The sequence below is a fragment of the Ornithorhynchus anatinus genome, chromosome 2 (assembly GCF_004115215.2).
Source record: "Ornithorhynchus anatinus isolate Pmale09 chromosome 2, mOrnAna1.pri.v4, whole genome shotgun sequence".
NCBI classification, from domain to species: domain Eukaryota; kingdom Metazoa; phylum Chordata; class Mammalia; order Monotremata; family Ornithorhynchidae; genus Ornithorhynchus; species Ornithorhynchus anatinus.
In genome coordinates this window covers 16,800,958-16,826,188 of record NC_041729.1, presented here as the reverse complement: position 1 = coordinate 16,826,188, position 25,231 = coordinate 16,800,958, and the positions used below count along the sequence as shown (strand labels likewise).

Sequence of the window (25,231 nt, the reverse complement as noted above, 5' to 3'; positions counted from 1 at the left end):
TCCACTAAGCCACACTGCTTCCTCTGCACAGGTTCTCTCACTCCTGAAAAGAGGATTTAGGCTCATCTGTTGTTTTCAACCAGAGACTCTCACACCTCCTCACCCTATTCCACCTCCACTACCACTTCCAAACTTCTACCTCACCTCTGCACTTGAGTCCTAACCCTCTCCTCTTTCGGAACACCTACGTACATATATTTAAAACCTGTTGCTTCCTCTCCTATCTGTAAATTATTTTGGTGATGATCTTTTCTGCTTGTATCTACCTCATGCACTTAGAACAGTGCCTGGCACATAGTAAGTGCTTAAATAGTTTTATTATTACACAAGAAAATCAGGTTGGACACAGTCCTTGTAACACACAGCGCCCATAGTCCTAAAGCCCCATTTTACAGATGAGGCAACTGAGGCACAGAGAAGTGAAGTGACTTGCCCAAGGATCTACCCCAGTGCTTAGAACAGTGCTTGACACATAGTCTTCTAGACTGTGAGCCCGTTGTTGGGTAGGGATTGTCTCTGTTGCCGAATTGTACTTTCCAAGCGCTCGGTACAGTGCTCTGCACACAGTAAGTGCTCAATAAAGACGACTGACTGAATGAATAGTAAGCGCTTCTCAAAAACTACAATCGTAACCGTCATCCCCTCCACTCTTCCCCCAACCTTTCCTCCCATCCTCCTTTTTCAAAAAAAAAAGAAAGTTTAAATAGGGGAGACATCGTGACAGCTCTAATTCAAAGACAACATGCAAAGTTTAAACTATATCATTTAGTATTTTTTTCCGTTAATACTGCATAAGTCATAGCAAAATCCAAGGCACACTCACCTTGTACATAAGTATCTACATGCTTTAGGCACTATAAATAACAAGGTGCAATATACAACCCCCGGTTCGTGAATGGCCGCCTCCAATTTCTAGGTTTCCGTATTGTATGTCTCTGTTGAATTTCTGCTGCTTTGTCTGACAGGATCAAAGGTGATCATAGCGTTTCGTACCCTGGTATTGTCAGCCTGGGTGTGTCTTGCCAAGCAACAGTTTCCTATGTTATATTCCTCCAAAAATCACCCTGAAAATGTCTAACAGAGCTCCTGGAAAAGCGGCACCCCATTCATCCCCTCAAGTTTTACACAAAATTGGTAAGAAAAGTCTTCACAAATACATTTTGTAGACTGCAAACGAAATCATAGTAGCATTCATCATTTTTGGTTTTTAAAGAAGCTCGGGTTACTGACATTAATGCGGAAGTCAGGCCGTAGATCATTAGGTTAAGTACACGCCCTCCGGACTGTAGCGTCGTCTAATAGAAACTGTGATACCCCGGGCTATAAATAACGGTTATCGCAGTCAGGAGTTTGTTTTTGGAGGGCTGTCGCCAAATAAACAACTCGATTTGCGAGCATCCCTTTTGGAAAGCAGATCTGAAACACAACCCTGGAGGTACGCGAGGCAAATAGGACTTTCGGCTGCCGGGACTTGGAACAGAAGCTCGTTGTTCTTAGAGTGTTCGGGTTTAATGTGGTAAGCAGGTTGTCACGTGGCTTTAAGTCACAGGTGCTGCAGGGCTTCTTGGCCTTGTTCGGTGTAGCTGTCTTCCCTGTTGGAGTCTGCCCACTGGCCAAAGGACTCCTGGAAGTGAACATTTCTCTGGGTATTAGCCAGGCGCTTTTTATCTCGAGAGAAGAAACTAAACCTTTTGAGAGAGAAAGTGTGGGGGGGGAGAAAAGTTAGCACCTGCCCATCTTAATGCCTTGGATGTGACTAAGCTAGGGGAAAGAGCGGCAAACCGAAAAGCAAATCGACTTCAATTTGTAAAGGAAAAAGTTGAAGTCTGACGAGCTGCTTATAAAAGTTATTCAAAATGAAGCAGCTGGGGACTGATGGTGGAATTTAGTCACGTTACCGTCGGAAACAAAACGACTAAAACTGCGAACCGGGCACGTGGACGTGGTCGGGTAGAAAGGTAACTAATCTCAACTAGTTGAGACATGTTTTCTTATTAGTAGTTGAAATAAAATGCTATTAAAATGGAAATCAAAATTCCTAAAGCACATCTTCACGTTAGCGATGCAGAAATGAATAAAGGATGCAAATCATTTTAAGCCTTTAAAACTAAATTAATTTTTGAAAAATCAACAGAATTCATAATTTCAATACTTGAGATGGGTCCCTAAACAAGAGCCACTAGATAAGTGTGTTGGAAAATAAGTGAATGCTCACCATGACTGTAGCTGTTGAATGCTGAATGGATGAGAAAATTACTAGAAAACTAAGTCACAAATGAAGGAGTTTTCTTGTGAGATGGCCCATTTAAAAATGGCCCTCAGTAACCCTAGACTTGGTTAATTTTCCTCTCCCTACATTTTGTCCCCCTTCACCCCCGCCATCTCCTGTAACATTTTAGCCTCCCATCTTATTAATAATAATAATTGTGATATTTGTTAAGTGTTTACTTTGAGCCAAGCACCATACTAAGCGCTGGGGTGGGGACAAGCAAATCGGGTTGGACACAGTCCCTGTTCCACGAGGGGCGCACAGTCTTAATCCCCTTATTCACATATGAGGTAACTGAGACCCAGAGAAGTGACTTACCCAAGGTCTCACAGCAGACAAGTGGCGGAGCCGGGATTAGAACCCAAGGCCTTCTGACTCTGAGGCCCGTGCTCTCTCCACTATGCCATACTGCTAGTGATTACCCCCCAATCATTTATGGGCGTGCTTCTCCCCCCAGATTCCTTTCAAACTAGTTCTGCCCCGCCTCGAGGTGCTGGTTGTTCCTTCTTTCCCAACTTTTGTTACATTGGATCCTAATTTCTTAATTTATTAGGAGGGAAGAAGTTCAGTATAGCTCTACTAATTATGGTTCAGAAGTCCAGGCCCTGAGGAGTGGAGGCGATATTAGCTATTTTCTATATTTTTCCACTTTAACCAGTCAAGATTGCCCCCCCCCCCCCCCCCCCACCCCCGTACCAGTGGAAATGAGAGCTTATTGAACTGGGCTTGGACTTCATGCCTATTGCTCTCCATACAGATATCTGGGACAGGGGTGGCATTTAGAAGTCTCTCCCCTTTGCACTTACTCTGGGGGTATTTTTCTCCTAGTTAACCTTGAAAAACAATTCCTTAGAGACCTACACAATTGCTTTGGTGGTTCACCATGGAGTTCAATACCCAGCGGGCTCCAAAATATCACTGTCTTGGTAAATGTTTTACTTTTACTCTCTATTACCCCTTCCTTTAGAGGAGAGCAATGGAGTGACAGAGTCACTTTGCATTAATGGGATAGTAGTCTTTGTTTCTAAACAGCCTCCCAAACTTGGCTTAAAAATGGCATTTCTTTTGTTTCTTTTCACTGCTGTTATCTGCATGGCTTCCTGGGCTCTTGGCAGTTTGATTTTCAAACGAGTTCAATGAACCAGCTCTTCCACATTTACAGAATACATTAGCAATAATCAACTTGCCAGAAGACCAAAAATCTAGTTGTTCGCTGACCAGTATTACACTTTCCTCTCTATATAATTCCCTCCGACGGGACAGAGGTCCCAAACCCAACGTGGGTGTGAAAGACCCTGAAGAGAAGTATGAGTTCCCCTCGCCGCCACTGTATTGAACGAATCCCACAAGGAGGTTTAGGAGGCACTAGCTCGGGTAGAAAGGCAGGGTTAGTGACACACAGGCACCGGGGACTACTGACCCGTCACTTAAGGAAACTTCTTTACCGGATCACGGATAGGTCGGTTTACAACGGAAACAGAAAGACAAAAGAATTATCTATGAGGGAGCCATGAATTCTGAGGAATGATGCTGATGGCGGGCATTCCGACCGGCACTCTCCAAATCACAGCTATCTGACAGCCGTCCCTCGGCCAGCCAAATGGGACGCGGGGTGCGGAAGTGAGCACGCGAGTGATAGCCATGCAGAAATAAGACCACGAAACCAGCCCGGACATTCGAAAGGCGAAACAAAAGTGTGCCTACAAAGGAAACAAGTCTTCTGACAGGCTGCAAAGTAGGGTCATCTAGAATCAATCCGGCGGCTACCATTGGCATTATGGCTGTAAAGATCCTGGTCAGAGAAGTACAGATAGAGAAATAAAAGATGGGGTTTAAGAGATAAAGGCATTCCCAATAGACAGGCAAACAAGATACAGAAGCTTCCTCTCAGGGATTGGTGGCTGTTGGCTACAGTGGCTCAGTGGAAAGAGCATGGGCTTGGGAGTCAGAAATCATGGGTTCGAATCCCGGCCCTGCCACTTGTCAGCTGTGTGACTGTGGGCAAGTCACTTCACTTCTCTGTGCCTCAGTTACCTCATCTGTAAAATGGGGATTAAGACTGTGAGCACCTGGGACAACCTGATTATCCTGTATCTACTCCAGTGCTTAGAACAGTGCTCTGCACATAGTACAAATACCAACATTATTATTATTAGTAGTAGAGTAAAGAGCACAGTCAGAGGGCCTGGGTTCTAAACCCGGCCCTGCCACATGTCTGCTGTGTGATCTGGGGCAAGGCACCTCCCTTCCCTCGGCCTCAGTTACCTCAACTGTAAAATGGGGATTAAGACTGAGAGCCCCACATGGGACATGAAATGCATCCAGCCTGATTAGCGTCTATCTACCCTGGTGTTTAGTACAGTGCCCAGCATATAGTAAGCGCTTAACAAGTACCATTTGAAAATAGTATTTATTAAGTGTTTACTACAGGCATTCATTCAGTTGTATTTATTGAGTGCTTACTGTGTACACAGCACTGTACTAAGTGCTTAATAATTATACAAGGTATTCACATTGTACTAAGCACTGGGAAAGACCACACAGGTGGGTCTGTGTCACCCAGTGGAAGAGAAGTGGGGGATGAGGGCTCCTGGGGTTTTCAGGGCCCCACACTTGGGGATAGGAAACATTCTTAGGGATTTTTAGGAATAGCCCTCATCTTCATCTGGTCCATTGGTTGAGTGTTCCTGGGGTAGACAGATGATGATGAACAGGCTGAAAAAGGTTTTTTTAGGACCCAGGTGTGTTTAATGGCCCTATCTCACATGTTAGCTAGCAACCATTCTTTTAATCGTATTGATTGAGCACTTAATTTATGCAGAGCACTGTACTAAACGCTTGGGAAGTACAATTCGGCAACAAATAGAGACAATCCCTATCCAACAGTGGGCTCAAGGTCTAGAAATAACAGTGATGGTATTTTTAAGCACTTACTACATGCCAAGCAACACTGAATTTCTCCGAGAGGGGCCAGAGAACTGAAGATTGGTAAACTGAAACCTCCTCCCAGGAAGCCAGAAACCCCAGGTGGGAGGGAAAAAGAATGCCTGGAGGGGCGGAAGTTCCGTACTTTCAGCCATCGGGGCTGCTGTCTCCGGTTATTAGTATTTCCATCCTCCAGCTTCATCTAAGGATACGAACAAATATCGGCCCCCTCTTCTGAGCTTAAAGGTGTTGGGGCTCTGGCATAGGGAGTCGGGATGAGCCCCAGCAGAGTCCCAAACAAATTAAACACTGGGTAGAAGAATTCTATACTCAAAATTTTCAGTAACTCAGTTGAATAGGACTCGAAAACATTTAATGGAACTAGTGTGGACCCCAGATTTTTCCCTTTTTTTCCTTTAAAGATACTTAAGCGTTTAATATGTGCCCGACACCGTGGTAGAAGATAATCACGTTGGACACAGTTCCCGACCCACATGGGGCTCACAGTCCATGTCAGAGGGAGGATTTAATACCCATTTTACAGATGAGGTAACTGAGGCACAGAAATGATTAAGTGACTTTCCCAAGCTCACACAGCAGACAAATGGCAGAGCCAGAATTAGAACCCAGTTCCTCTGATTCCCAGGCCCATGCTCTTTCCACCAGGCCTCACTGTTTTCCGTTGGACTTTATGCTCGGACTTGCCTGGTAGGTGGCTTCGAATTCTGCCTGATTGATAGAGAAGCAGCGTGGCTAGAGAAGCAACGTGGCTAGAGAAGCAGCGTGGCTCAGTGGAAAAGAGCCCGGGCTTTGGAGTCAGAGGTCATGGGTTCGAACCCCGGCTCTGCCACTTGTCAGCTGTGTGACTTGGGGCAAGTCACTTCACTTCTTGGTGCCTCAGTTACCTCATCTGTAAAATGGGGATGAAGACTGTGAGCCCCACGTGGAACAACCTGATTCCCCTGTGTCTACCCCAGCGCTTAGAACAGTGCTCGGCACATAGTAAGCGCTTAACAAATACCAACATTATTATTATTATTATTATTATTGTAGCTGCTGCTGTTGCTTTTCAGGAGAGTGGGGCAATCAGAGCAGAACAGAGCAGAGCAACTCTCCCCACTGCCAATTTCCTGAGCTTTGGGGACAGTTCTGAAGTTCCCCAGTAGAAGCAGTCTTGGGGATGAGGGAAAGGGAAAGGACTGGAAGCTCATTGTGGGCAGGGAATGCGTCTGTGATCTTGTACTCTTCCAAGTGCTTAGTACAGTAAGCATTCAATAAATGCGATTGACTGACTGGAAAAGCCCAAAGTGCTCTCTGCCCCACAGGTGATCACAGTAACACCAGGGTACCTGGAGTACGTTTGGAGACAGAAATAATGTACAAGATGGCAAAAATGTTCATCCTGCCCCATAAAGATTCAGGCAATTACATTTTTTTAAAACAAAAAAAAAGGTTGCATTTTTTTTTTTAATAAAAATACAGGTTTTCCCTCATGTAGAAATGACCAGTTTTTGACCAGTAGAGTAGCGATTACAGGTAGAGTCAAGATTATAGATTTCATATGTTTTAGCCCCTACATAGCCCTTGGGGGAGAATGAGCTGGTAAAAATTGGAGAGATGATAGAATTTTTCAACTCTTCAGCCAACTCAATTATTCAAGGACTGTTTATGGATTTTTCCTATTCCTTCTCTTTTCGGATTTTTTACTGCACAGTAGCACCCTCTATCCAGAGGGTCAGGAGGGAAAAAAAGAGGTGGAAACCCACCCATCTATTTAATAATTATGGTACTTGTTAAACGCTTACTACGTGCCAAGTACCGTTCTAAAGTGCTGAGGTAGATACAAGTTGATCAGGTTGGACACAGTCCCTGTCCCATTTGGGGCTCATTAATCCCCATTTTACAGATGTGGTGACTGAGGCTTAGAGAAGTTAAGTGACTTGCCCGAGGTCACCCGGCAGACATGTGGCAGAGCTGGAATTAGAACCCAGGTCCTTCTGACTCCCAGGCCCGTTCCCTATCCTCTAAGCCACGCCGCTTCTCAATTTGGACCACTGCCAGCCGTCGGATGGGGAAGGAAGCTGAAGTTATTGGCCAAAATGAAGTTTTTATTCATTCCTTCAGTCATTCAGTGGTATTTATTGAGCTTTCATTGTTTGCAAAGCACTGTACTAAGCTTGGGAGAGTACAATATAACAATAAACCGACACATTCCTAGTGGACTTCAGGTGCCCACACTCTCCCAACCTCCACATAACCTGGATTCTTGAGAGATGACTATTTATGTAAGGGATACAGAACACTGTAGGTCGCAGCGGGGGAGAACATCCAGGCATAATCAAGTGATCAAATGCCATGCAATTCTTGCCTTAATTCAGACATGGGACTAGAAAAATCAGGACACCAAGGGACAGATTTGAAAACAGCAACGAGTGCAAGTGCATCCGTTCCAAAAAGGACACTCTGTCGATGCACACATGCGGCAACGGAGGTCGTGTGGCACGGAGGCAGGGACGCTCTGTCTTTTCAACTAGAACCGCTCTCGTGGATCGGTTCCAGGGTCAACAGCCAGTCAATCATATGAGTTGAGTGCTTACTGTGTGCAGAATACTGTACTGAGAGCTTGGGAGAGTACGACACCCTTTTCTTTAAATACAGAGGGTGGCTAAATACCTATCTGTTGTAGATTAACAGCCCATGAGGAGACTTTAGTTTTCCCAGAGGGCCTGCCAGAAACAACCACCACATACACATATCCAAACTGTTCTACTCAAGGAGACGGGCTATTCATTCATTCATTCATTCATTCATTCATTCATTCAATAGTATGTGCAGAACACTGTACTAAGCGCTTGGAATGTACAAATCGGTAACAGATAGAGACAGTGACTGTTCTGCTGAGTAGCTACAGAACCTGTGCACTTTCCTGAGAGAGCAGCCTCAGCTTCTGTCCTCTCTCCCCTCCAGATGAGAGTGCGGGTGGGTGTATTTTTTTTTAAATTATAGTTAAGCGCTTATTATGTGCCAGGCGCTGTATTAAGCACTGGGATAGATACATGCTAATCGGGTTGGATATGATCCATATCCCTCGTGGGGCTCACAGTTTTAACCCCCATTTTACAGATGAGGTAACTGAGGCCCAGAGAAGTGAATTGACTTGCCTAAGGTCACCCAGCAGACGAGTGGCGGAGCCGGGACTAGAACCCAGGTCCTTCTGACTCCCAGGCCCACGCTCCACCCACTAGGCCTCGCAACCTCCTCATCCCTCATTGAGCGGCCACGCCAAACTGGAAGATAGTGGTCAAGTAGTGGTGAGTCCTTCTCGATCCGGTCCCTCTCTGCTGCAGCCTTGTGGGAAGGGAGATGAGAAGGGCAACACAGTGCTACCAACTTCCTGGATTCCCTAATCTATTAACTTTCTCTCAACCAACCCCCCTCTGTTTTGGCTGGGAAGGCCACCTGGTGGAATGGACTCTTGTTTTCATTTGGTGACATGACTGCAAGAACTAGCTGAATTGTTTGTTCCCCTAAACTACACCTCCTCTGTTAGAAGGAGTAACCTCAGGTGGGGAAGAGATTTTTGGGGTGCACTACTATGCTCAGGGCATAGGCTCAGCATTAACCTGACAGATAAGTCCGTCTCCCTCTACCCTTAGCCTGCCTTTCCAGATGTCCTCTAGACTGTAAGATCATGTGGGCAGGGAAAGTGTCTACCAATTCTGCTGTATTCTCCCAAGTTCTTAGTACAGTGCTCTGCACACTGTACGCGCTCAATAAATTCCATTGATTGACTGAGGTCCTGCTCAACAGACAGGGTGTTTACAGATTGTTATGCATATAGGAGAGGGAAAAAAAGAGAATGACAGCAAAAGAACGTAACAGAATACAAGAAAGTGTGTGACGGACCACATGAACAGTGTTTACCATGGATTAATTTAAGGTCACAGAGCAGTCATGTCACTCATGACCTCACAAAATTGAGTCTCCCACTCGCAGCTGCTCTGTCAGCTATTCTTGGATTTTTTTTTTTTAAGTAGCTCAGGTTCTCTATGCGGTACTTCTAGTTCTCTCAGCCAATTCAGAAAAATAATTTGGAATCCAATGCCTCCAACTCCTTTCCTGAATTAGGAGAGACAGCTGGAACCTGTCAGCAGTCAGGAGGAGACCAACGGTGAGAAAGATAAATGAAGAATGGACATGGGTCATTTGGTTCGAACGGGATGGTTGATCAGACAATAATAACAAGAATAATAATAATGGTAGCATTTGTTCCGGGTTTATTGTGTGCCAAGCACTGTGCTAAACCCTAGGGTAAATACAATCAGATCAGATGCAATCCCTGATCAACATGGGGCTCATAGTCTACGAGGAAGTGAAAACAGGTATGTAATCCCCACTTTATAGTTGAGGGAATTGAGGTACAGAGAAGTTAAGTGACTTGTCCAAGGTCACACAGCGGGCAAGTAGCAGAGCTGGGGATTAGAACTCAGGTCTCCAAACTCCCCTTTCTGTGCTTTCTCTTTCCATTCTGAGGTTGGGAAGGGAACCAAGAAGGCTGGCTCACTATCAGGGCAGTGAGCTCCCAACAATCTGCAAACAGGATTAGTATGTCATTGGGTTCTTCCCAGTGAGCTCCTTTTTTCCCTGCTAGATGACTAATGTTCACCCTCCCAAGGAGATTAACAGGATCAGAGGCAATTTGACAAGAGTAAGTGGGAAGCAGGGAATTTGGAGGAAGACGAGACGGTGGAAGGAAGGGTATTTTACAGGTATCTTTTTCCTGCCCACCCCAGATCTCCCTCCCGTTCCCTGAAAAGCAGGAGAGGCCGCCTTCTCTACTCTCTGGGCTGCCATTTTGCTTTGTGCTGCTATTAATCCAGCTGTCAGCGAGCAGCCGAGATGGGCACAAAGGAGAACAGTGTCCCGCCTGCGGCCTCGTTAGTGCCAATCAAAAGCCCTTTTGTGCCAACTCGCTCTCACATTTATCACCCGGAGAAGGCCAAGCATCAAAGTCATGGGGCCGTCTTGTGAGAAGGAGACCATAGGTCTCCTAGCCAGTCTTCTCCCTTCTCCTTGTCCTCCTGGAGCAGAGAAAGGGAGTAAGGGCCTGCTGAGTCCTCAGAGACCAGCCCAAGGAGCCAAAAATGCAGTCTAACCCTGGGGGTCTCCTTCAGGGCAACTGGTTTGGAGAGGGAACTGGGGTGGCACCAAGACGCCCCCAGGAAGGGACGGAAGATTAAACTGCCTCCTTTTGGGGTTCTCTAGTTTGAGGTCTCCTATAGTATTCTGCATCTTCGCATCTAAATACCTGAAAATAATCAGTCAATTGTATTTATTGAATGCCTATTGTGGGCGGAGCACTATACTAACCTCTTGGGAGAGTACGCTATAACTGAATTGGTAGACACCATCCCTGCCCACAATGAACTTTCAGTCTAGAGGGGGACACAGACATTAATATAACTAAATTAATTAACAGATGGAGCTGATGACTCCAGATCAGTTCTAGTGTATTGTTTGGTAACTAGCAGTAGAGTTTATTAGGAAGAACTCCGACATCTCCTTGATCAACTCACTGAAACTGACTCTCAGAAACCCCAAATTAAATTGAGTGGTGAGGAGAAAGATCCCCGCCATCTTGCTAAAGGAATAAGGCAGCCCCAGAAACTGGACCTTAGCACTAGTTATATGAAACTATTTATGCCCTCCCTTCTGAGGAAAATATTACATTAATGGAGAGGAGTTGGGGAGACGGAGGAAGGTTGAGGGAAGGCCTATGTCAAAATCTTCTCCTCACCAAGAGCTGGCATTTGGCCCCTTGAGACAGGGAAAAAAATTTCTGACCCACCCCGTCTCCTTTAACGCCTTCACATTACACGGCAGGTGTCGCAGTATTTTGAATCAATCCATCGGTGGCACTGATTGAGCATTTACTGTGTGAAGGACACTGTACGAAGCGCTTGGGAGAGTTTGCATGATGTTCTCATGTTACACAGATGTACGTGCATCATTCCATGTGATGTCATTTTATTATAATGCATGTGCGCACGTAATGACATCACAAGCAAGCCTGCCAGAACCTAGTGCCTTTCTCCGGAGGGACCCTAGATCCTCCCCGCATCGTGCCAGAGCCTCGGGGTTCCTCTCCTAGGTCCCTTGAAACACGGGGGTCATTTCCAGCTCGGCCGGGAGGCTTTAACATATTTCACTTCTGCTGTCCTCCACTCGCCACCCGGATAGCTGCCTTGAGACAGCCACTTACTTGGTTAGGTCTGACGCTGGCTCTGTCCCTATCTCGCCCAATACATTAATAATGATGGTGGTATTTAAGTCCTTACTACGTGCCAAGCACTGTACTAAGCGCTGGGGTAGACACAAGAAATCTGGTCCCACATGGGGCTCACAGTCTAAGTAGGAGGGAGAACAGGTATTCAATCCCCGCTGCATGGATGAGAGGACCGAGGGACAGAGAAGTGAAGTGACTTACCCAAGGTCACACAGCAGGTATGTGGCAGAACCGGGATTAGAACGTTGACTCCTAAACCCGGGTTATTTTCACGAGACCACACTACTTCTCTAGTCCACTGTCCTGAAGTCCCCGCTCCTTCCACCCCCTCCACTTGCTGTGGAGTATTACAGTTAGGTCAAGGCCAATTACTGAGTTGATGAAGGATTTTAAGTGAAAATCATCATTCAATAGAACAAGCAACGACCTCCTCCTCCATCCTGCTCTTCCTCCTCCCCACCCTGATTCTCTCATATATATCAGGAAAGCAGGACAGTTGGGAAGTGAATGTGTTTGCTAATTCTGTTCTATTGTACTCTCCCAAGTGTTTAGTACAGTGCTCTGCACATAGTATGCGCTCAATAAATATGATTGATGGACACTTCTGGTGCCTGAGAGAGGGGGGGGGTGCTAGAATTTGAACCACAGGACTAATATTAGAGAAAAAAAAGTTGCAAATACTCCAAGTAGAGCAAGCAACATTTTCCAAATTTGGATTTAGTGAATTCAAGGAACATCCTGGATGTGAGTGTTAAACTGTGTGGTTTTGCACGCAACAAATCTCTTTTTGAAGCAGAGCTAAAGAAGTGAGGGAAAGAGGAATACGGAATCTCTTTAGGAAAGAATATGGAATCTTTCCTAAAGAGATTATATTCCCCAGAAGTCAAAGGACATTTGCTTTTCTAAAGAAATGATCAGAAACTTCAAAACCTGCTTCCTGAAAGCCATTTCCCAGCACTTTCTGCCAGGTATCTGTAGGGGCGGGATCTCTTCCTCTTGTTCCTCTCCTCACCAGATATTCAGGGTGTGTTTGCTACAAAACACGCTGCCTTCCTTCCTCTCTTGGGGAAGGCCTCGGGTGTGTAGGTAAATCTCTTTCTATCACTTTGTCCAGTGTAAAACCTTTGTGGGAGAAGCTTAAACAAGGTGACAGGGGTCTGGGAGCTTTGTGTTAGTTTCCCTTTTTGCTGTATTTGAATTAAATTCCTGTGTGTGGGTGTGTGAATTCATGGCCAAGTGAAACAGTACAAATTTAGGAGTCAGGAGACCAGAGTTCTAGTCCCGACACTGCCACATGCCTGCTGTGAGACCTTGGGCAACTCACTTAATCTGTGTTTTTAGTTTTCTCATCTGTAAACTGGGGATAAAATACCTGCTCTCATTCCCTCTTAGAGAGTGAGCTCTATGTGGACCAGAGACTGTCATTTAATTGTCTTGTATCAGTGGGCTTGGCCCACAGCGTAAGCCCTTAATAAACACCATCCCTATATTTTTAAGACCCCAAAAGCTTCCCAAGAAGCTTTCTCAGTATCTCTCCAAAGATCTGCTGACACTTCAGTCCATCTGGATTTGCCTTGGGGGAGTCATTTACCTTACCACTTTCACCCCGAGAGGCAGACTGAACTCAGGGAAGGTTTAGCAAATTCTGAACAGGGAGTTCTATCGCCAAGAGAAGGGAAGATTCGGGTACCTGTTTATCACGCTCACAGGCAGTTGCCCAAAAGCATCTCTCGACTATCTTAAATCTCAAATTCATAAGCAAAGCACCAAGCGAGGTTCCTTCTACACAGCAGGCCTAAAGTTGAAGACCTCCTCTCATGCATGAAGGGAGAATACGAGCGTAGGCCTATACCCTCTCAGCACTAGGGCACAAGTTAGGTTGCGGGAGAAATACAAGCCAGTCAGGACCAAGACTGAATGTCACTTCACCCCCTGGGTTATGTTTTCACAATCTGGAGTGTTAAAAGACTGATTCGCAAACTCCGGGGTGTGGGAAAGAAGAGACCGGTTACTTGTTAGACTCCAGAAAGTCACACTAAGCAGCATGACAGTGTTCTTTAGGCAGGATGGTACTCACAGTCGCTTGATACCAGACTCTGGCTGGGGAGATATTTTTGAATGGATGATTGGAGTGGGTTGTGGTGGATGGCTTTCTTCTTCCATTTCTTCACTATAAAAAATTTTAGAATAGAAAAAAAATGAGATTAATATTCAAGATTCCCTGTCCCTAACATTCATTCCATGGTCTACTTTGTAATGCAAAGAGGCTTAGAAATGAAGGGGCAGACAGGATAGATAATGGCCAATGAATAATCAATCAATCGTACATACTGTGTGCAGAGCACTGTACTAAGCGTTTGGGAGGGTACAATATAACAACAGACATATTCCCTGGCCATAACGAGCTTACCATCTAGCGGCAGAGACAGACATTAATGTAAAGAAATAAATTACGGATAAGTACATAAGTGGTGTGGGGCTGAGGGGGTGATGAATAAAGGGAACAAATCAGGGTGATGGAGAAAGGATGGGAGAAAACGAAATGAGGGCTTAGTCAGGGAAGGCCTCTTGGTGGGGGAGAGAAACAGTCTATCGGATATGGAGAGGGAAGGCATTCTAGGCCAGCAGCAGGATGTGGATGAGTGGTCGGCGGTGAGATGGATGAGATCGAGATATAGTGAGTTGGTTGGCATCAGAGGAGCCAAGTGTACGGGCTGGGTTGTGGTTCCCTTAACTGCAAAATGGGTATTCAATATCTGTTCTACCTTCCTATTTAGACTCTGACGCCCATGTGGGACCTGATGATCTTGTATCTACCCAAGCGCTGAGTACAGTGCTTGGCACCAAGTAAGGACTTTGTAAGTACCACTATTTTTTTAGGGAGAGAACAGAGTGAGGGTCTTAAAGTACTCCAGATCAAGAGTTTATGTTTGAAGTGGAGAAGACTGGGTAACCAATGAAGATCTGTGAGGAGTGAAGAGATGAGCACAGAATGATTTATTAGAAAAATGATCTGGGTAGCAGAGTGAAGTATGGCCTAGAGAGGAAACAGACTGGAGGCAAGGAGTTCAGCAAAGACGACAATGCTGGATTCAAGACGGGTAAAACAAATGCTTAGACTCATGGCTGGATGGAGAGAAAAGCATGGATCCTGAAAATGCTGGGGAGGAAGAACCAAAAGGATTTGGTGATAGACTCACTGTGAAGGCTGAGAAGCAAGGATGAGTTGAGGATAATGCCAAGGTTTCAGGCTGGAGAGGTGGGGAGGAAAAACTGTGGGGTTGTCAAATGTGAAGGGAAAATTAGGTGGAAGAGAGTATTTGGAAGGGAAGATGAGAAGTTCAGTCTTTCACTTTAGTGCACTCTCCCAAGTGCCTGTGCTCTGCCCGACAATGCAGGATAATGGACTAGTTTCATCTTGGAAGCAAATTTAGGGACAGTAGTTAGTAGTATAATAGTTCTCCCCTTTTAGACTATAAGCTCATTGTGGGCAGAGAATTTGCCTACTGACTCTGTTAAATTGTACTCTCCCAACTGCTTAGTACAGTGTTCTGCACAGAGTAAGTGCTCAATAAATATGACTGATAGCAGTAGCAGCATCTACTGAATGCTGATTTGGTACAGTGCATTGTACCAGGAACTTGGGAAACAGAGAATAACGACACATTCCTTGCCCACAAGGAACGTACTCTCCAATGCGAGAAACAAATATAAAATATTTACAACTGGAATGGCCACAGTAAATTAATTGAGTAGATATATATACGTGAACACTAAGAAGGGTACAGATAAATTCATTAGTGCTAGGGGTCTAGGACTCGTCCGAACATAGAAATGGTCTGGATAATTCTGGACCAAAAATACTCCTTGATGTCAATTATCCAGATATTTCAGGTAGGAGATTGATTTGTGTTATATTTGGATAGTTGAATAATATCTTTTTGGCCACAATTATTTGCGTAAGTTGTGTGGGTAGACCTAGGTTGTGATCTCACCAGATGTTCACGGTGAAAATGTGTGGGCATATATGCAGCATGTTTATGAGCTAAGGATTTTTTCAGTCACTAGAATCCAGGGAGGGTGAATGGGAAGAGCCTTGGACTCAGGAGACAGGAAACCTGCAGAGTTGGAGATTCGGTTGCAGCTGAGCTAAGAAGCGGCCGGGCCTAGTGGAAAGAGCACGAGGCTGGGGTCTAATCCTGGCTCTGCCACTTGTCCGCTGGGTGGTCTTGGGTAAACCACTATACTTCTTTGTGCCTCTGTTTCCTCAGCTATGACATGGAGATTCAATACCTGTTCTCCTTCCTACGAAGACTGTGAGCCCCATGTGGGATGGGGTGGGTTGGGGGTGGGGTCTGTGTCCAAACTTATTATCTTCTATCCTCCCCAGACCTTAGTACAGTGTTTAGCACGTAGCCAGTGCTTAACAAATACTATTATCAACTAATATTATTTCATTTGTCCTCTGCTCCTACTCGAGCTAACCTACTCACTGTTCTTTTGATCACTGTGTTTCTCGACCTTTCTCACGCACTTCTCCTTGCCTGGAACTCCCTCTCCCTTCACATTCACCAAACCACAGCTTCTGTCTTCTTTAACACTACCCCCCTCCCCCCCCACCCTTTTTAATGGTATTTGTTAAGCACTTGATATGTACCAAGCACTGAAATAAGCACTGGGATAGATAAAAGATAATCAGGTTGGACACAGTCCCTGTCCCACACAGGGCTCACAGTATTAATTCCCATTTTAGAGATGAGGCAAACGAGGCACAGAGAACAGATGTTGCCCAGCATCACACACAGCAAACGAGTGGCAGAGCCAGGATCAGAATCCAGCCTCGTGCTCTTTCCCACTCTTCCCTTTTGAAATTACATTCCCCCCAAGGAGGACCTTCCTGTTTATTTCCTCTTTCTCTTAGTTTCCCCCAGCTTCTGACCCCCACGACTTCTACCTCAGTATTTGAGTGAGTGATCCTTATGGAAGAGTGCATCAGCTGGGCTTGGTCTGCCAGGCCGATGAGCCCCAAGCCAGCGAGGTCCAGCATACAGGCTGAAGCCATTATTAACTATTAATTATTAACATGGTACTTGTTAAGCACTTACTATGTGCCAAGCACCATTCTAAGCACTGGGGTAGATACAAGTTAATCAGGTTGGACCCAGTCCCTGTTCCGCACAGGGCCCACACTCTTATCCCCATTTTATAGATGAGGTAACTGAGGCCCAGAGAAGTGAAGTGACTTGCCCAAGGTTACCCAGCAGACAAGCGGTAGAGCTGGGATTAGAACCCAGATCCTTCTGACTCTCAGGCCTGTGCTTTATCCACTAAGCCCATGCTGCTCCTCCGTTTGGATGTCCTGCTTCGGTATCCCTGCAGCTGACCACAGCCAGGCTATCCTAGCCTGGCAGCATTCTGTTGCCCGGATCGTTTTTCTATAAAAACACTCACTCAACGTCTCCCCATTCTTCAAGACCCTCCAATGGCTGCCCACCCACTTCCACATCAAACAGAAACTTCTTGCCATTGGCTTTAGAGCACGCCCCATCCTACCTTAACCTCTCAGATCCCCTACTACAGCCCAGTCCGCACGCTCTGCTCCTCTGGCACCAGCTTACTCGCTGGGCCCTGATCTCATCTATCTCACCACCGACCCCTTTCCCACACCCTCCCCCTTCCCTGAAATTCCCTCCCCCTCCATACTATACACCAGACCACCACTCACTCTCCCCACCTTCAAAGCATTATTAAGGTCACATTACCTCTAAGAGACCTTCCCCGATTAAGCCCTCTTTTTCGCGGCTCACTCTCCCTTCTGTGTCGTCTCTGCACTTTGGCCATTTGATATCTGCCCCGTCCTCAACCCCTCAGCACTTATGTATATATCTTTAAATTATATATATTATAAATTGCTTATTCAGATTAATGTCTCTCCTCCCTCTAGACTTGTTATGGGCAGGGACCATGACTGTTATCTCTGTTGTACTCTCCCAAGGGCTGAGTAGAGTGCTCTGCACAGAGTAAGCACTCAATAAATACCATTGATTGATGGATGGATGGATTGACTTCAGTTGGAGGGTGAGGAAAGGCTGCCAGGGACATTTACCTCTTGTAGTAGGCCAGCTCTTCCTGCAATAAAAACACTTTGGACTTCAATTCGTTCCTCTCGTGCAAGACATCTCGCAGCTCTTGCAGAGTGAACCGTGGGCGGTTTGGATCCTTCAGGTCCAGGGCCATCTTCTCAGACTCGGAGACGAACTCCTCGATGCTCGGCTCTGCCTGAAGGAAGTCGCCAGTAACTCATCAGCTCCTCAGGACTTCAACAAATCTAGCTTGTCATTCAGATCTCTCCCGGCCCCACCCCGCCAGTTTGAAAACCTACTTTGACTCAAGAGAGGTTTTTAGAAAGAGTTATTTTAAGAACGTGAACTACTTCTCCGCTCAAGTTGGAGTCAAGTTCCCTGTGAGAACCGGTAGACTCCCTGCGTGGCCATTATTCTGCTTACAAAGGCCAAATTCCAATAGGGTGGGCTCTTTCCGACCTGATGACAGTTGCTTTTAAGGCAGAAAAAAACCCAAAAAACGTTTTTAGGTTTCCCTCCTGGGGAAACTACCTTAGGCAGGGGTTTGTGCTTTTCAAAGTGCAGGCACCTGAAATCCCATCGAATTTCTATTTAAAGAGAAGCTTCCCTAAAGATCACAGTTATAGGGCAAGGAAGCAATTAGGATAATTTCCAGCCATTTCAGCAAGCAGGATTTCTGCTGGGCAGCCACAGGGGGTTCCTGAGGGCAGGAGGGGAATGTGGGAAAGGGCTGGAGTGGTCACACACATAGACTCACATGACAATAATCATAAAAATTTCAGTACCTGTTAAGTGCTTATTATGTGTCAAGCACTGTTCTAAGCACCGGGGTAGATATACGTTAACAAGGTCGGCGTGGCCTAGTGGATAGAGCAGGGGCCTGGAAGCCAGAAGGACCTGGGTTCTAATCCCAGCTCTGCCACTTGTCTGCTCTGTGACTTTAAGCAAGTCACTTAACTACTCTGGGCCTCAGTTCCCTCATCTGTAAAATGGGGACTAAGACTGTGAGCCCCATGAGGGACACGGACCGTGTCCAACCTGATTACCTTGTATTTACCCCAGTGCTTAGAACAGTGCCTGGCACATAGTAATTAAATACTTAACAGACACATTTAAAAAAACCACAAAACTCTGTCTCTGTCCCACATGGGGCTCACTGTCTAAGCAGGAGGGAGAACAGGTATTGAACCACCATATTACAGTCGAGGACACCGAGGAAGCGAATGCACAGAAAAGTAAAGTGACTTGCCCAAGGCCACCCAAGCAGGCAGATGGTGGAGCTGGGATTAGAACTTGGGTCCTCTGTCTCCCAGGCATATGCTCTTTCTCCTAGACCGTACTGCTTCCCGTCGTGCCATCTCCCTGTTCCCCGGGGGGCCCGAAGCTCAGCTGGATGAGGGCCCGCTTGCTGGGGAGGGCAGGGTCTCACACCGTGCAGCCCATGGGGCTGCCTGCGTTCGGGCTGGGGAGCTGGTAAAGGGTAGACTTCCGCTCTTTAAACACGCCCAAAAACCAACGGGGCCCTGCCGCGTCTCTAAGGGCACCTCTGCTTTTAGTTAGCTCTATAAGGGTCTAAGCACTCGACATTTAAAGTTCCGGCTCCTCTCCTTAGCCCTAAACCTCGGGACCCTCGGGATTTATTTCTCTGGCGATTCTGAAGTGTCTTGAATCTCAATGGCTTGTTTGGAAAGACATTTCACATTCATCCCACGCACCACTAGTCATCTGGGACGAAAGTGATCGACCTTGATCGATGCATCTTAGATACCCACTCGTGGCCCACAGGCTTTTATCGTCCTACCTGTTTCCCCACCACTCCCCCCTCTTCTTCAACTCCCCCCGCCTTTGACTTTTCTTACTCATTGAGTGTGGATTGGAAAGTGAGGGTACTTAACGTGCCACAGCTCACTCCTCTCAGACAGGGTGGGTGAGGGGGGAGTGGGTAGGATGGGAGAAATTCAGAATTCATGAGCAGCATGGCTTAGTGCATGGCTTAGAGCATGAGCCTAGAAGTCAGAAAGACCTGGGTTCTAATCCCGGCTCCACCACTTGTCTGCTGTGGGACCTCGGCCAAGTCACTTCACTTCTCTGGGCCTCAGTTCCCTCATCTGTAAAATGGGGATTAAAAATGCGAGTCCTCTGTCGGACAGGGACTCTAACCAACCTGATTAACTTGTATCTACCCCAGCCTTAGAACAGTGCTTGGCACACAGTAAGCGCTTAACAAGCGCTTTAATAATAAGTATTATTATGAGGCCAAATTAAAAACTCATGAGAGAAGAGGGAGGCAGCAGGCCTGGGACTGGTGAGGTTGGATTGAGGGTCAGAAGAAGAGCTGGACGAATCTGTTCTTGATTCCAGTGAGGGCTGCTGCCCCGGACCTCAGCTCAGGCTCTTCCTTCCCAGGAAGACAATAGAAACATGACACTCTTTGCAAAGGCAGATAAACTGGCTGGGAAAATCCCTGGGTTTGTTTTGGAGGATGTCTACGCATTCATTCAACCATAGTTATTGAGTGCTTACTGTGTGCAAAGCCCTGTACTTTGCATCCTTAGTTCCAACCCCTCAAAAAAACAAATCAATGAAATGATGAACCAGAAACTCCTTCCCAGACTACATCAGTGCTTGGAAATAGAGAAGCAGCGTGGCTTAGTGGAAAGAGCACGGGCTGGGGAGTCAGAGCACGTGGGTTCTAATCCCAGCTCCGCCACTTGTCTGCTGTGTGGCCTCAGGCAAGTCACTTAACTTCTCGGTGCCTCAATTACTTCATCTGTCAAATGGAGATTAGAGTGTGAGCCCCACATGGGACAACCTGATTACTATCATGCTTAGAACAGTGCTCGGCACATAGTAAGCGCTTAACAAATGCCACTGTTATTATTATTAAATAAGAGAAGACAAGCAGTTTGGACTAGTGGAATGAGCACAGTCCTGGGAGTCAGAGAACCTCGATTCTTATCCCGGCTCTGCCAATTGCTTGCTGTGTGACCTTGGACAAGTCATTTAGCTTCACTGTGTCTCACTTCACCTCATACTTAAACTGTGAACCCCATGTGGGACAGAGGCTGTGTCTAATCTAATTCACTTGTACCTACCCCAGCGTTTAGAACAGTGATTAACACATAGTAAGCACTTAATAAATACCACAAAAAAAAAAAGTAGGGCGTGCATGCAGAGGGAAGTGGCCGGCTGAATGATTTTTCAGTGGGACTGAGAGAAGACAACAATCTGGACCACGCAGATCCCACCAGCTCCTCTCTTTCTGTCACCAGCGGGACTTGATTCAGTCTTTTTTACTGAGTGCTTACTGTGTGAATAGCACTGTACTAAGTGCTTGGCAGCGTACAATTCTTTTGCTACTCCCCACACTTGTCACTTCCATTTGCCTGGCGGATCCTGCCATGGGAATTTTTCCCAACCCTTCTGTAAAGATGGCATCCTGCGAATCTGCTGATGCTTTGAAAATGCCCCGCCCCAAGGGACCCAGCCAAATGCCAAGGAGGGGCCCATAGCTCCGTGCCCCCCATTCAACAGCTGATACGCTCAGATGTCAGGGGTGAATGGGAGAAGAGGGAGGGTTGGGTGAGCCCACCGACCAAAGCTCTAAAGGGGCCCCGGAGATACTGTACGTTCCAATACATCCAACTGGGATGAGGGGATCTCACTGAATCTGGAGCTGGAGGGAACCATAACACAGGGCTTTAATATAGACATATGATTATTATCTATATGTTTATAGATCATATTGAATACAAGTCCCGGCTCTGCCACTTGCCTGTTGTGTAACCTTGGGCAAGCCACTTAAGTTTCCTCTGCCTCAGCCAGTTAAACTTTTCTGTGCCTTGGTTTCCTCATCTGTTAAGGCTTTCCCCCCGCCTCCTGCCGGGCTACATTCATGTCCCACGGGGCTCCTCCAGCCCCTGGAGTTTCCCCCAGATAGTGCCCTGGCTTGGTGCTGGGGTGAAGGGGAGGGGAAAAAGGGCAGGGAGAGGAGAAGAGATACCCTACCTTTGGACTGGGGTGTGGATTTTTTAGTTTAGGAACTGGGGCAGACAGACTGGAGCCTTAAGGGGGTAGGTCTTTGAAAACAGGCTTGGTTTCCGGGGCAGAAGCAGCCCTCCCCTTCTTGGGCTCCTCGAGGACTCAGATAGCTGTGCCCTGGCTGGCCCCGCAGAGCTCCCAGATGGGCCTCCGGGCCCTGTCACAGAGAGAAGAGGCAGGCTCCAGGCTGGCGGCAGCCAGTGGTCTGGGGGAAGCCGGCTGGGCAGGGACCGGTGCTGCCGCTCCTGCTGCTCGGGCGGCAGCGGCAGAAAATAGCGGTCCTGGCTCCGGAAGCCGAGCCACGCGGTGGCCCTCCCTGCGAACCAGACCCGGGAGGCTTGTAGCACCCGCCTTCCGGGGTCAGATGTCTACTTTTTTCCAGATTGGCTTCCAGACTGCACGACCGGGCCAGGCCGGGGGCAAGAGGAGTGTCGGGCCTGGCCTGACCTTGGAGCCACTGGGGACACGAGGGAGCCCTGGGGACACGAGGGAGCCTAGGGGAGACACGAAGGAGCCCACCAAGTCCTTGGGTCAGGCTGGGGAGTTGGGGCCTGCCTGTGGAGGGAAAAGAGTGCTGTCAGTCCCGGCTCCCACTCTAAGAGGCGGGACAGGCTAGCTTCGGCCCAGCGGCTAGCTCAGCCGTCCACCCTGCCCCCCAGACTGGGTGTGTTCAAGGTGGGGATACCTCCTGGCCCCACGGAGTCGAGAGCCCTTGCCCTGAGAGACAGAGAGAAGGGACTCGGGTTGAAGTGGGTCTGGTCCACAAGGCTGCCTCTTGGATCGCACCGATTTTCCAAGTTTGTCCGAGCTAAAAATCGCCATCCAATTCCCGAACAGGGAAGAAGTGATTGAGAAGGAACCTGACCTCCCTTCGGGGGTTTAAAGGCAGGCATGGAGCCAACGGCCGACACCCACTCAGGACTGAATGTCCTTGCACTGGTGCTAAAGAGCCCTCCAGCGGGTCATGTGGCTGGGGAGTGGAGCGTTTCTGGGGCAGTGGCCTTGGCTGTCTAAATCGTACACCTGGCAGAGTGTCTGAGTTGGGAACATTATTGTGTGTGTGTATACACACGCACAGAATGACTGCCCCTCAAACCTTCCAGGGCAACCATCAGTCAACTAGAGAAGCGGCATGACTTACCGGAAAGAGCAAGAGCCTGGAAGTCGGAGGACCCGAGTTCTAGTGCTAGTCTGCGGTGTGACCTTGGGCAAATCACTTTACTTCCCTGTGCCTCAGTTACCTCATCCGTAAAATGGAGATTAAGATTGTGAGCCCCACATGGGACACGGACTCTACCTACCTAGTACTTAGTACGGTGACTGGCACATAATAAGCACTTAAATACCCTTAAAAAAAAAAATCATTGGTATCGACAGCTTACTGTGTGCAGGGCACTGTACTAAGCCCTTAGAGTACAACACGGTTGGGAGACACAGTCCCTGCCCTCAAGGTGTTTACAATCTAGTCGGGGAGTCAGATGTATTTTCTACTGCAAGGGGTAAAATATCGAAATGTCCTGACATGGAGGGGAGATCCATAAAATATCAGAGTTCCACTCCCCCAGTTGAGGGTCCCTCTCTCCCCACCACCTCATTAGCATCCCACTTCGGGGCAGGGGGACAGAGGTGGAGAAACAGGACGCCCTAGCCACTTCCCCCTGAGGGGTGGTGGTGGTGGAGCCAGCCCTTGTCACAGTTCATTTGGCCAACGGGGTTTGTACTGTACTGAGCACTTGGGAGAGTACACTATAATAGACACATTCCCTACCCACAGTGAGCTTACAGTCTAGAGGGGGAGGCAGACATTAATAATGGGCAGGGAATGTGTCTGCAGCATGGAGAAGAGAAGAGAACACGGGCCTGGGAGCCAGAAGGCCACAGGTTCTAATCTAGACTCTGCCCCTTGTCTGCTGCATGACCCTGGGCAAGTCACTTCTCTTCTCTGTGCCTTGGTTCCCTCGTCTGTAAAATGGGGATCGAGACTGTGAGCCCCACGTGGGGCAGGGACTGTGTCCAACCCGGTTTGCTTGTATCCATCCCGGTGCTTAGTACAGTGCCTGGCACATAGTAAGCGCTTGGTGCCACAAAAATAATAATCATATACATAAATAAATTACAGTTAAAACACCGTGTTGTTTCATCGAGAGGGAAAGCACCGTCCCCTCTCCCGCGGCCCCGCCCCACGCCGGTCTCACCTGCGGCTCCTCGCCGTTCTGCCGGGCCTCCCCCTGCAGCTTCTCGCGGAGTTTCCCAATCTCGGCTCGCATGTTGCCCATCTCCTGCTCCCGGGCCTGCAGGGTGGCCTCCAGCTCCACCTTCTGCTCAATGAGGGCCTTGCCCTGGGCCTCCACCACGGCCACGCGATGCCGCAGGTCGTGGTTGATCTTCATCAGCCGCGTCTGCTGCTGCTGCAGCTGCCGTCCGACCACGCGAGGGACGACACGGTCAGAGGGCTGAGCCCGAAACGCTCTACCCCTCCTCCCCAGCCCCACCCCCGGCAAGACAGGCCCGGCTCGGCCCGGGGCCGCCCCCCGTGCCTGGCCACGTGGGCAGGACGAGGGCTGATGGAAGGGCCGGACCCTCTGAGGTCAACCTCCTCCCTGTCCCTCCATCTCTGGGGAAGCGGCTTAGACTAGTGGAAAGAGCATGGGCCTGGGAGTCAGGAGGACCTGGGTTCTAATCCCGGCTCCGACACTTGTCTGCTGTGTGACCCTGGGCTAGTCACTTCCCTTTTCTGGGCTTCGGTGACCTCATCTGTAAAATGGGGATTAAGACTGTAAGACTCATGTGGGACAGAGACTGTGTCCAACCTGATTAGCTTGTGTCTACCCCAGCCCTCAGACACACAGTAAGCCCTATCAAAACACCATCATCGTCCTCGTCTATTTTGCCACTAACCCCTCGCTCGTCTCCTGACTCTGGTAGCAGGCCCTCTCCCCTATATCTGACAGACCATCGTTCTCCCCACCTTCAAAGCCTTATTATAGGCACATGTCCTCCAAGAGGCCTTCCCTGACTAAGCCCTCATTTTCTCTTCTCCCACTTCCTTCTGCATCACGCTTGCACTTAGATGTGGATTCATTAGTCGCCCACAGCCCTAATGTATAGATCTGTAATTTATAATAATGTCTGACTCCTGCTTTCAACTGTATGCTCCTTGTGGGCAGGGAACGGGTCTAGCAACTCAGTTGTACTCTCCCAAGTACTTGTACAGTGCTCTGTACACAGTAAGTGCTCAATAAATATGATCAATTGACTGACTGATCCATCTGCAGTCTCTTCTCCCCTGAACCATCAGCCTCAGGGGAAGGGAAAACAGGCCTTTCTCCTTGGCAGGGGCTCTGTCCTTCACCACCAGACTCCCTTTCTTCAGACACCTCTGTATCTCATCGTTCATGCATTCATTTGTATTTATTGAGCGTTTCCTGTGTGCAGAGCACTGTACGTGGGAGAGGACAATATAACAACAAAACAGATACATTCCCTGCCCACAATGAGCATACAGTCTAGAGGGGAAGATAGACATTAACATCAATAAATATTTATATTTTTTCCTTTCGTGTCAAGCCCCGTCAGCGAACGGTGGGCTCTACGAAGACTCAAGCAGATTCTAGATACTGTGGAACC

The 25,231-nt window shown here is 47.7% G+C and overlaps 1 protein-coding gene across 5 annotated transcripts in view; it reads right to left on the bottom strand.

Moving 5' to 3' along the window:
* Positions 1-730: 730 nt before the first annotated feature.
* RILPL1 (Rab interacting lysosomal protein like 1) overlaps positions 731-25,231 on the bottom strand; it is a 44,681-nt gene continuing 20,180 nt past the window's right edge. The window contains exons 4-8 of one of the 5 annotated variants that reach the window (XM_029055092.2): positions 23,800-24,018; positions 17,587-17,759; positions 13,558-13,650; positions 3,974-4,061; positions 1,576-1,688 (exon numbers count right to left, since the gene is read on the bottom strand). In XM_029055092.2, coding sequence (XP_028910925.1) covers positions 1,683-1,688; positions 3,974-4,061; positions 13,558-13,650; positions 17,587-17,759; positions 23,800-24,018 — 579 coding nt within the window. In that variant the 3' untranslated portion in view covers positions 1,576-1,682. Of the gene's footprint in view, positions 1,689-3,689; positions 3,709-3,973; positions 4,062-13,557; positions 13,651-17,586; positions 17,760-23,799; positions 24,019-25,231 lie in introns of all 5 variants that reach the window. The other 4 variants (XM_029055101.2, XM_029055109.2, XM_029055084.2 and 1 more) reach the window with 4 other exon arrangements.